This window comes from Hemicordylus capensis, chromosome 1 (genome assembly GCF_027244095.1).
Source record: "Hemicordylus capensis ecotype Gifberg chromosome 1, rHemCap1.1.pri, whole genome shotgun sequence".
Classification (NCBI taxonomy): Eukaryota; Metazoa; Chordata; class Lepidosauria; order Squamata; family Cordylidae; genus Hemicordylus; species Hemicordylus capensis.
The window spans coordinates 182,401,835-182,414,311 of record NC_069657.1 but is presented as its reverse complement, the minus strand read 5'-3'; the positions used below and the strand labels follow the sequence as shown (position 1 = coordinate 182,414,311).

Here is a 12,477-nt window from a genome sequence, read left to right as displayed (position 1 = left end):
TGTCAGCTGATGTCAAAACAGCAACCCATCCTTCTTTCCTACCAACACTCAAGTTTTGTAAATTTTGCTTCTGGGCCATTATTCTCTACTGTTGTCATGCCTAGTCTGACTTGCAAACATTACTGCTGAGTTATGTTTACTCAGCTCAGTGCATTCAACCAAAACCTGTCTGAATTTGAGAGTAAAGTCTTGTGTCAGCTGAACACTGAAAGTCCTGGACTTCCACCAGCCTTTCAGAAATGTGCAACAACAACAAAAAGTTCCTTGACATGGGGGTTGTGTGGGGTGCAGCCGTCCCCAACTTCACCCTGTACCCATTGGCAGTGTGCCCCCAACCTGTAGAGCAGGGGTGTCAGACTGAAATGGGTGGTGGAGGTCCAGATTTGATTCCAGTGCAACTGCGGAGGACCGCACATAGCCTTGCGCCCACATCACCTTCCACTTCCTCCTCCCTCTTTCCCCTTTCTCTCATTCTCCTCCTTTCTTCCTCCCTTCACCCTGCCATTTAAATTAGCTGAATACACTACTTTTACACCAGAATATGTTCAGGGAAATTTATATAGATAGATATAGATATAGATATAGATATGAAATTCTGAACATAACCATTGTATTTTAACTGTTAAGGTTCTCAACATATTTTTAATATTCAGTAGTCAGATCAAGAATTTGATCTGACTTTTTATATTTTTAGCGAAATACTTTTAACTGTCATTTTTATTATATATGTTTTAACTTTTGTAAACTGCCTTGGGATTGTTTTTAATGAAAGGCAGTATATAAATTTAACAATAAATTAAAAATAAATAAATAAATAAATAATTCCCAAGCAACAGCATGGTCTGGGGAAAGCAGAGCTCTTCTTGCCCCCTCTCTTAACCTCCACTCACTCTTTGTTCTTCCTCCTCCCTCCATTTTCTCTCAGTTTCTTCCCCAAATCCCTGATAAAAAGTGCCCCGTGCTGTCTTCTGAATTTTTTTGTTTGAAGTGCTGGGTTGGTTGGTTTGTTCATCTGCCGCCACCACCACCACCACCCCGACCTTTTTCTCCAGTCTCCCTCTTCTGGGCTAACGCTTTGCATACTGAAAAGCCCAAGGGAGGGGGAGGGGAGGGGAGTGGCAGCACTAAGGAGGAAGGAAGCAACTCACTGCTGCACATGGTTTGTGGGGTGGCAGGGAGAAGAAGGAAGTTCAGAGTGAAATACGTATATAGGAACATAGGAAACTGCCATATACAGAGTCAGATCGTAGGTCCATCTAGCTCAGCATTGCCAGCGGCTTCTCCAAGGTTGCAGGCAGGAGTCTCTTTCTGGCCTTTCCAGGGAGGGAACTTGGAACCTTGGTGCTCTTCCCAGAGCGGTTCCATCCCCTAAGGGGAATATCTTGCAGTGCTCACACATCAAATCTCCCATTCATATACAACCAGGGCAGACTCTGCTCAGCGAAGGGGACAAGTCAGCGGGGCTCATCCCAGCCTCATGTGGGCCAGTCAGACCTGGCATCATGTGGACCAGGCTTTTTTCTTTAGAGGAAAATGATTAGGACTGAAAGAGCAAAGAGAAATATGGGTGCATGGAGATTAAACTGCAGGTGAGCACAATATGTGAGACTGTAGACCAGGTGTACTGCTAACATGCAGAAAGAGGGTGCCTTCTTAACAGTTCTCATGCTTTTTAGTGTAAATCACTTGTGTCTTAGCTCTTTTAAACTGCCAAAATATATAATTCTGCCCAAGAGCTTCATATTGCTGGTGGAAGTTTGCAATTCACTGAGGAGACATTGACTGACATTCTAACAAAGTGTTTGTGTAAGTAGTGCAAGAATATGGCATACTGCTAAAAAAAACCAAGGAATTGTGCTATTGTACAAAAGCTCCATTTTTAAAAAGGTGAGCTGTGCTGTAGTTGTGCACGGTTACACAAGTGCAAGCATGTTCATGGTAGTGCAGCACTTGTTTGGAATGACAACTCTGACTCTGTACACACTTTGTTAGACTGTCAGCCACTGTCTGTTGCAATCCTCTCTCTTCCAAAGTGGGCTCTGAGTCTGAATGTAGACTTTGCCCCACCCCTCTCACCAAGAAGCCAAAGAGCAGGGGTGTCCAGCTGCAGCCTTCTGGCTGTTTTTGGCCTACAGCTCCCATCATCCCTAGTCACAGTGGCCAGTAGCCAGGGATGAAGGGAGTTGTAGGCCAAAACCAGCTAGAGGGTTGCTGTTGGACACCCTTGCTATATAGACAAATGCTGATAATAACAGGAGCAAAATATTCCTCTTAATATCTTCCAATAATTTTCAATATGGAGGGTTTTTCCCCAAATGCAGCTTCCAAATGCAACTCCCAATGCCTTTTATATGCTGAAAAGACAAAAACAAACCCCAGCAACTAAAAAGAGCCATAGCACCTAAATGATGAACTTTCGAGTAAATCATCCTTGTTTAACTGCTGGGTTATTTACAGACTTCCACCTGTCAATGTACAACTGGTTGGTTAGAACTGAAATATTTTTCCACTAAAGATCCTGCGCTGCAAGTAGAGTAATTTTGTTTCAGTTTTTAAAAAACCAACATGCTGGCTTTTAAAAATCCTTTTAAAAAAATCCTTTATTTATTAAGAAATCCTGTAAGACATTTTGTCTGACATGCTGTGCAACATTACATACACGGTGGAATGTTTACGCGGCTGCGTAAGGGTAATGTTGTGCAAGTGCGAAAATTGCACAAATATAAAAATGATAGTGCAGTTTATATATATAATGACTACATTGCTGCACTACTCAGTTTGTGTAATTTTTGTACTTGCACAACTGCACAAACATGGTGTTCCACCATGTGCATTACACTGTGAAATATGTCAGCCTTTGTCCAGAGGACAGGAGTATAGTGTGCCAAAAACTGTAAGCTGCACACTATTAGTCTTGAAAATAACATATTGGGAAATAAAGCAATACTTTTTAGAGCAGGAAATAATATACTGTCAGGCTGCAGATGTCTAAACCAAATTTATTGTTGGAAGACTCAGACCCCCTCCCCAACACATAAGAGCAAAAAGTTCAAAGTGAAAGCTGTAAACAAGGATTGACTTCTTTCTCCAGAGTTTAGTGTGCTGGACAAGCTTTTAAAGAACAATAGAACTGTGGTTCAATAGTGTGCAAAATATCTGACTCAATGACTGTAATAAAGAAACTCAGACTTTGCCCATGATTTAAAACCAAGCAGAATTATTTTATTTTATTTTGACTACTAGGTCAGGATTTAGAGGCCTGTCTCAACTTAGGCACATGATGCAACAGTATTGCTAAAGCTAAAAAGGATTGTGTGTGGCCACTACCTCATTGGGAAGCTCCCTGGTGACCACCCTGCCTTGAGCTACCTAGAGGAACGATGGGATATGTAATTTACCTCTGTTCTCCTAATAATGTGGGGAAATATCAGCATTAAGTGGTGTGTAAAATATGTTGACACCTATATCAGGCAGCAGCGATATAGGAAGATGCTGAAAGGCATCGTCTCCTACTGCGTGGGAGATGGCAATGGTGAACCCCTCCTGTATTCAAACAAAGACAACCACATGGGTCTGTGGTCGCCAGGAGTCGATACCGACTTGACAGCACACTTTACCTTTTACTTTAAACTATAGATAGGCAGCTGTTGTGTTAATAGAATAGCCATGACTATGGGTGGGTTGACATGTAGCAGTGGCACCTGAAGCTAATGAGAGCACCCACAGCCTTGCCCCCTATCCCCTCATGAGCCTCTGCTTCCTGTCTGGGTTCTGATATGCTGAGATTGGTTGCAACATCTGAACCCACCAATCTCTGCATATACTGCCCTACTACGACAGCATACCCAATGTCTGTAACTGAGATTTGAGATAAGCTACATCTGTCGGGTTTCTTTATGGGCAGGGTATGCCGATACTCGTTGCAACGCCTAAACTCACCAATCCCAGCATATCAGAATCTGGACAGGAAGTAGAGGCTGGAACAGGGATGGGGCAGGGATAGAATGTGTGCTCTTGGGACTGCAGGTGCTTGTCAGGTGCCATCACTGCACTACAGGAGCTACAGAGTAACTCCTACTCTGTAGTCATCACTACAGAGTAATGGTCAGCCTTTGGTTTCCAGGTATGATGGAAAGCATTTCCACTTTTCAAAACTTCTGCTTTTTTACGGAGTGTCAGGATTGGCAAACTTTAGACAAGCCAGGAAAAAAGCTGGCTGGCAGGTAGGTATGCAAGGAAAGTCTGAGACCTGTTTCTATATCTCAGCAATGAGTTGCTCAGACTGGTGAGCCAGACCGGACTCAGCAACTTTGTAAGACTGGGTGGAGCTCTCATGGCCCTTTTTGAATCATCTGGCATCTGCAATAGCAGCTTCTGGCCTTTTGTGATGTTGAAACACAGTGAGAGCGCAGAGCTGGCAAGCCTCCAGAGTAGAGTAAAGCACCTGGGTCTAGAGTCCTCAACTGGAGACCTCTGGTGCCTTACAGGGAGTCATTACACCAATGTGGTGCAGTGGATTCATTCTGAGCCACTTATGATAATACCTTACTACAGGACTAGATAATTCCCAGGTGCCAGTTCACCATGGGCTGACAACAAAAGCCAAATGATTTTGACAAGGTGTGCCTTACTAGCCCATTAGAATGGAGATTGTGCCTATCAAGACATCATCCATGAATGTCCTGATGCCTCCTGGCACTTCCTTTTAGTGTGTGTGTGTGTGTGTGTGTGTGTGTGTGTGTGTGTGTGTGTGTGTGTGTGTGTGTCGATCATAGAACAAATCAATCCAGAATTTTCACTCAAGGCACAAATGACCAGGCTCAAACTATCATACTTTGGCCACATTGGTGCAAAGACCCAGCTCCCTTGAGAAATCCATAATGCTGGGAAAAGTTGAAAGAAAGAGAAGAAGAGGACTACCAGCAGCAAGGTGGATGGACTTGATCATGACAGCAAGGAATGCACCACTTGAGAGTCCTTAAAGGCCAAGTTGAAGACAGGTCATCCTGAAGAGAATCTATCTATGTGGTCACTAAGAGTTGACATCGACTTGACAGCACTTAATCAATCGATCAATACTGCCTTATCCAATTTGTGCAGTAACCCATAAGAGCAGTAGGAATATAAAAACTACGTATAAACGCAGCATTTAACTAAGCTTTTCTAATATAAAATTATTTTCTACTTCAGCCAGTTTCTAAAACAAACCAACTTCCAAATCATATATGATTATTTTTCATTTTTCTTCTGTTTGAGCTTGGGTCCTTGCAGCCCCATCTTCAGCACTTTCTGTCCTGGCTCTTCCTCTTCTGTCCTCTATCTCATGCTGGTTTAAATAATTGACTCTGATTCCTCATCCATAAGTTTGACCAATCAGAAGTAGCTTAAGTTTCTGACATTCGTACTATAAATGACCCTTTCAGAGTAAAATTGAATATCTGGGTAAAACAACATACTTGACCCACCCACCCTCCGCCAAGATTCATTTCATACCACCATACTCAGTATAAGAAAATCAACGACAAAATGGTGGAAATAGTTCCATTTGACTTCACTTAGCCCCCACCTCCATACCCACATATATGGAGTCTCATTTTTGCCTCATAAATACACAAACTGCTTTGGTATACAAAGGCTAAATGGCTTCATTTGCATACTTGTGGGTGTCTTTGGTCTGCGTTATATGCTCTGTCTTATTTTGCCCAATACATTGTAAGCTTCTTAAGAGGCCTCCAGTCCATAATGTTAGCTCCTGGGTGTTTCTGATAGAAATAGTAAGCAGTTTCCCACAAATTATGCAGTAATTATAATGAAACAAATCACTGCAGGCTCACCATGGTAACTTGCATTCAAAATAGAAATATGAATTGCCGCTTCAATGTAAAAAATGCAGTTTTATTCTTGAAACTCATATCAACTAGAAAGAAAACAGTTCTTAAATGGAATCCAAAATGTTTTAACTCAAGGATCCCTTTTCACAAGGATCCAAGAAGATCCTGCTCGGACTGCTTCAGTGTCATAGTTTATTCTAGCTGGAAAATTTGGGTCCGTGGGAGCACCACTGGCTCCCAGGCTTTACAATGAAGAACATGGAAAGAATATGATGTTCACATATGATATTCACATATTTAATCTCATCCACCCGCTTCTGTCCACATTATCGCTATAGGCCTCATTCCATTCCTATGCCCAGCACCTTTTCTTCTTTCCAGACTGTAATAATATAGATCTCATTCCATTTTTGTATAAAATTGCAGCTTCTCCCCCTTTTCTTGATAGCAGCACTGTGCCTCCTGCTTTTCCTTATTGTCAGCACATGGCCAATGAGCCTTTTGTTTTTCCACATGAGGGACATAAGACTCCTTCGGGTCCAGCCTCAAAGCCAAACTAGACATGAATTTAAACTCTTTGCCATTTTGTCTTTTTGTAAATAGCTCTGAAGCCAAACTGAGACCGTGGCATGGAGGAGCGTTTTAAAACATTTCTCCTGATGACATGATCCTAATGAAAATTATGCTTCTAAGCTAGGAGGAAAGTTTATATCAAAGTCTGTTGGAGGAGTTCTGGTCTGGCTATCTGGTTAATTAAGTTCCTGTCAGCTACTTAGCATCTCTAGTTGCCTGTCCCTCTGCTTACCTTGTCAGAATGCAGTCTGGAGTGCCTCATTCAACAGGATTTGGCTCTGGCATACAATAACTTAACCTCCTATGTTTTTAATCAAGAATTAACTCTTGAACGTTTGAAGGAACACTAGGCCTTTGTGAAGAGTTGCTTTGTCAGAAAACACTTAATTATTCTTTGTGAAACAGATGTACTGTATTTCTACCCCACCATCACCACCACATTTTCTGTCAAAGAACAATCATTACTTGGAGGGGAAGTGGCTGTTTAGAGGCAACATTCTCAGGTTCTGACTAGCAAGTCATCCTATTTTTAGGTGTTGCTTGAAGGCAAAGTTATTAAGTTCTAACCCTGCTTACTGCAGCTTCACTGATTTGTCTGGAATCATTGCAACATGAACAGGGTGACAGAGCTAAGAGAGTTGCTTGCGGATGTAGTCTTCTCAAATGTTTTATTCATCAGCATAAAATATGATTGTCTCTAGAAGTCATTTCCCCCTGCTAAGTTGTGGTGTTTTAGCTCAGTGTGGGGCAACCTTGGAATACAAAACAGAATCCCCCCAGTTTGTTATTAAAGATAAGACTGAAATATATGTAATGGTTGGTTTAGTGAAAAATCGATGCTTAATATTATGATGATCAAAAATTTTACAAATACCCGTAAGCTAATGCAGGCCTTGGCAAATGTTCTTTGGATCTAGAAGCTAGCCCCAAAATGTAGGAGCCAGACAATGGACACTTGGCAAAATTAGTGGACATAATGGCAAACATTGTGGGGGGCGGGGTGGGAGGAATATGGCCTTCTATATGTATCCCCTTTTTACAAGCAGCATATTTAGAATAGAAACAGAGTTGCCTGAATAAATAAAGATTCTATTATATAGTTCTAGCATATAGTCTGTGTAGTGATGGGAAGGCTTTGAGGGAGGATTAGGCCTCACTTAGAGCAACCACTGGAGGGTGGGCCTGTTAGGAATGGGCACACACTCCAGTTACAGAGTGGGTAGCAGAGGATGGTTTAGTTGTTGCAGCTATTTAGAGAAAACACACGGAGATCCTTGTAGAACTAAACACTAAGTATTTATTGGTTAAGTACACTTGGATAGGAAAGACCTAAAACTAATCTAAAGAACTACATAATGAATAGGTAAGGAGGGAGAGAGATATTTCCATCAGTTCTCTTGGAGGAAAGGAAGGATTGTGACTCAGCACAGGAAGTGTGGAAGCGTCAGATCAGGGGTCATTGAGTGGAGAGAAGTAGAACAGTTATAGACACCCTTACTCACTATCTCTACTCCCAGTGCCCCTGGTCATTAGGATAGTTGGTCATTAGGATAGTCATTAGGATAGCTGGTGCAAAAGGTCGATGAACTGGAAGTCCATCTCCAACAGGGCCTTTCTTAAAAAGGGAAAAAGCCTGGGAAGTTCAAATTAAAGGGACCAATACAGAGGACTGGGCGGGGATTTCCGGCTCAGCCAGCAGCAGAAGTTTTGGTTTTTGTTAGTTAGTCTGTCCCAGGAGCACCCTGAGGAAGCAGCAGGCTGAGAGCTGCTGGGGATATGGGAAGGTCACAGCCTGTAAGAAATAAGTTAGGACCAGGTCAATTAAACGCACAGAAATGGAAAGATAATAAAATGCCTTCAAAAGAAGATTGGTTGATAAAAATGTTGGAATACGCTGAGATGGCAAAACTTACAGCACTCATAAGGGATGAAAACTTGGAATGTTTCAAAGAAGATTGGGAGCCATTCTTACTTTACTTAAAGAACTATTTTTCCAATATGGACCTTTCAGCAGGGTTTGAAATTTAGTAACAACAGCAGGTTGGGTAGGGTAAAATCAAGTTTGCAATGTGGAGTATAGGTGTTTTGAATTATTATAGCAATGGTAGATTTGTATAGCTAATATGAACCGTGCAGACTGGTAAGCGGGAAGTCAATATTTACTTAATTAAATGTAATTGGACTGTTAAGATATTGTAAAAACCAATAAAATTTTAAAATGCAAAAAAAAAAAAATTAAAAAAAATTAAACACATCAGGGAAGTTATTTTTCTTTACTGATTGCTTGGAATCTGCATTGACAGGTTACTGAAAACTCTCTCTTACAATCTGTTTTATGAAAAGACAATTTATCTTATGGCATAATCTTGTTTTTCTTTTAATGTAATAATAAACTCTTGTTGGTCAAGCGGGCTACTCTTCATTTTGGGTCTGCCTTAGTCACACACCTTTGAAGGCCTAGGATTGCTTCCTTTTTGGGAAAGATTTTGCCACTTTAACACCACCACCCCCGGAACCTTATATTGAGAGTGGGTTTTCCTACATTAAAATAAAGTGGATGGTGGTAGCTTACTGTTAAATCCCTTACAGGCAAGGATTCAACCCCAGTGAACTGCTCCCCCCTCCTGCTCTGGCCACCATGGCTCCCTGGTAGAGATGTGCACAAAATGGATTTTGTGTTGTTTCGAGTTTGAAATGAAACACAAAGCAGCCAAAACATTCTATCAAAACAGTGGTCAAACTTGAAACAGTTTAAGTCTTTCAGCCATAGGGAATAATGGGGAACTCAAAACACTCCATTGTTCCCCATGGGTAGCTCCTAGGGACACCAAAGTGGTAGGTAGGGCATGATGAGTGTTACTTACCACCCAATCCACAAAAGAAATGGGCAAGCGGGCAATTTAAAACAAAATCTTAACCTTTCCTTCCAAACCCCCAAGTTACTTCTCAGCATTGCAACAGCTGCCACAGCAGCATCCTTACTTAGCAGCAATCATAGCCAAAAGCTCAACTAGAGCAACTTGAGCCACATTTTGACTGTAGACATCTTGCAATGCAGATTGTGATGCACATGTTAGTTTCAAAGCCAGACATGGAGCTCATCACAACAATCACCAGAAGATATTATACACACACACACACCCTTACTTACCTGCCATTGTCCATTTCTCACCACAACACTAGCTCACAAACAAAAGAAACCACAAGTTCTGCCTTTGTCAACATGAGATCCAGCAAAACCAGATAGTTATAGCAGCAATAGCACAGCATATTATACTCAGGCTGAGAAAAGAAAACCAAAAAATCAAACCTTCCCTTCTCCCGTCCTGATGCATCCTCTTCTTCAAGAGAGGCACGGTATAGGGGCTCTCTCTCTGCCTCCTTGTCGATTTTGAATACATTTTGAACTTGAAATTCCTTCCTTTTGTGACTCGCGCCCTCCCCACAACCAATGGGGGCACAGTTGCCCTTGACAACAGTTCATTTGTATGATAACAAGCCAACCAAGATGCAAGGAGTTTACAAGCCAGTCAGAAGCCAGTGCCAGAAAACCAATCAGCAAGGGAAAAACGGACCCCCAAAATGGTACTTGAAACATCAAAACATTCTGATTGAAATGGGAGTTGTTCTGCTGTGAGCTTGAAACAGACCCTTTATTTGAAGGGTGCTCTGTTTTGAGCTCGAAACGCTTATAACAGCCCGTTTTGAGGCAGAATATTTTGCTGGTGAAACAGTCTGCATATCCCTACTTTGTGGTGCCTGGGATTTGTCAAGCCCTAAACTAATGACTGTATTTGGACCAAGATTTTCGGTCATAACCAAATCATAGACTATGGCCACTATACAAGGAGCTTTCTTTGTCATAAAAACATAAGAGCATTATCCATCTAGCCCAGTATCTTTTCCATTTGGATGCCTCTAGAAAGCCCACAATGAGGGCATGGGGGTCCGTCACTATTGCTTCCTAGCTGCTTGTGACTATATACTGACTCTCTGCATGGAACATTTAGTCATGCCCAAGAGCTTGCATGTTTACAGTGGGGTTTTTGGCTAACCGTTAACTTACGTAATGTTGCAAGTGCAAGAGAACTTCCCCGCCCGTTCCTCCCAGGGTTCCCTGAAAAGCTGCTCCTGAGGGTTGGGATCTTTGGAAAAGGTGTAGGATAAGGTAGGGATTTCTCCAAGCCAGGTGCAAGCATTTTCCACAAACAGAACCTTTCCACCCTCAGCCTTTTGAATGCCCTGGATGTCCTGGATTATCCTGGATTATCAATATCCTAATGTCAAGGTGTTGAGTGTTTCCTCACCTCTACACCACATCATCCTTATTTAACTGTTCTTCTTTACCTTTCCTCTGGTAAATCACTGTCCCATTGTGTGTCCTTTTTTTGCGGGGAAGGGGGGGACTTATTTAAATTTTTGATTGATTGTTGCTAGAGTTGTCATTGTTCAGAGACCAGCCCTCTGCCTCCAGTCTCACTATTACATATTGAGGAAGAGGTGCAACAGGGAGAGAAAAGAGCCTTTTTCAGACATTATCCCCTGCTAACTGGGCAAAGAGGCACCTTTTAACGTGGTGATTCTCTTTATTTAGCAGGGGGAGAGTAACTGGCCTTATTCACCCCCAGCACAGTACTTCCAGTGACTGTTGCGGGTGTCTATCTTGTGTTTCTTTTTAGAATGTGAGCCCTTTGGGAACAGGGAGCCATCTTATTTGTTTGTTATTTCTCTTTGTAAACCGCCCTGAGCCATTTTTGGAAGGGCGGTATAGAAATTGAATTATTATTATTTTATTTTAAAGGCTCCCAGAAGTCTTCTGCGCACACGCAGAAGACTTCTGGGAGCCTTTAGAAGTCAAACAGGGGAAAGGGTGGCAGGGAGGTATCCTGCCGCCCCAATTACTGCTGCCGCCGCAATACATCCTTGCCACCCCCCGCCTTAGGATATTTTTAAGACGTGAAGCGTGCACACAGAAGACTTCTGGGAGCCTTTAGAAGTCCAACCGGGGAAGGGGCGGCAGGGAGGTATCCTGCTGCCCCAATTACTACAGGAACTACAGACACCGGAGGGGGAAAGCGGCAGGAGGGGTAAGTAAACCCTCCCCCGGCTCTTAAAGCAACCCCCCACCCCAGTGCCGGACCGCAGTTCGGCGGTTCTGTGCACACCCCTACTGCTAAAAAGCACTCCTGGCCACTGTCTCAACCTGAGGAACCAGGGAGAGTTTGGGATCCAGGAGCACTCCCAGACTACGGACCATGGGCGGAACTATCATTAGGCAAGGGGAGACAGTTGTCTGGGGGCCCCACTGCCTTGGGGGCACCCCAGAGACCTCTCACATGACTCCGCATTGCCCCCTGCCCAGCCCCAAGTCCCCTCAGCCACTTACCCTGTTCGCCCTCTCTCCTGCTTGTCCTCCTGGCCGGCAATCTAAGCAGCAGACATGCTGCCAGGAGCTCCTTTTCTCCCCGCCTCTCAGCTGATCGGCGGGTGGGCGGGGCTTCCAGGGAGGCCTCCGTGAAGCCTGAACTGGAGTAGGTGGCTTGCAGGGAGGCCCCAAGCAAGCAAGCAAGCAAGGAAGGAGGCAGGCAGGGGCTTCCTAACGTTTTTTAAAATCCAGATTTCTTCTGTGTGTCAAAGGATGTTCCCAGAGAGCTCCCCGCAATGTGAGAAGCAAGTTGTCAAGCATGCTAGGGTGTCTTTTTATGGCCAATAGAAGAAGGACCTCAGAATCCACCCTATCGGGATCTAATTTTATCTACTCTACCTTGGATCCAATGTTAATTAATCACAGTGGGCCAGGGTTCTCAAACTTGAGTCAACGAAAAAGGCTTTTGCAGGGAAGAGAGAGAAGAGGAAATTGCGTCCTCATCATGTATTGTGCTGCAAGGCAAACCTTGAGCACAGTTGGTATAGTGACTCCTCCTCAGCATCATGATCCCTCCTAAGCCTGCATCACTTGTTGGCCAATGAAAATAAAACTTGGAATAACCATTCCAACCTTACCCATTCCTTCCCTCCAATGGTAGGACCTTAACATTCTTTTCTTTCTTCATGTATTATGCATAGTACGTAT

The 12,477-nt window shown here is 43.1% G+C and overlaps 1 protein-coding gene across 2 annotated transcripts in view; it reads left to right on the top strand.

Annotated features, from left to right (window-relative positions):
* The window catches only part of CACNB4 (calcium voltage-gated channel auxiliary subunit beta 4), a 237,505-nt gene that overhangs the window by 46,502 nt on the left and 178,526 nt on the right, over positions 1 to 12,477 (top strand). The window contains exon 1 of one of the 2 annotated variants that reach the window (XM_053282341.1): positions 11,989 to 12,426. The exons of the other annotated variant lie outside the window; for it this stretch is intronic. Within the exon in view, the coding sequence (XP_053138316.1) occupies positions 12,424 to 12,426 (3 nt within the window). The 5' untranslated portion in view covers positions 11,989 to 12,423. Of the gene's footprint in view, positions 1 to 11,988; positions 12,427 to 12,477 lie in introns of those variants that run through there. 2 annotated transcript variants of the gene reach the window in all.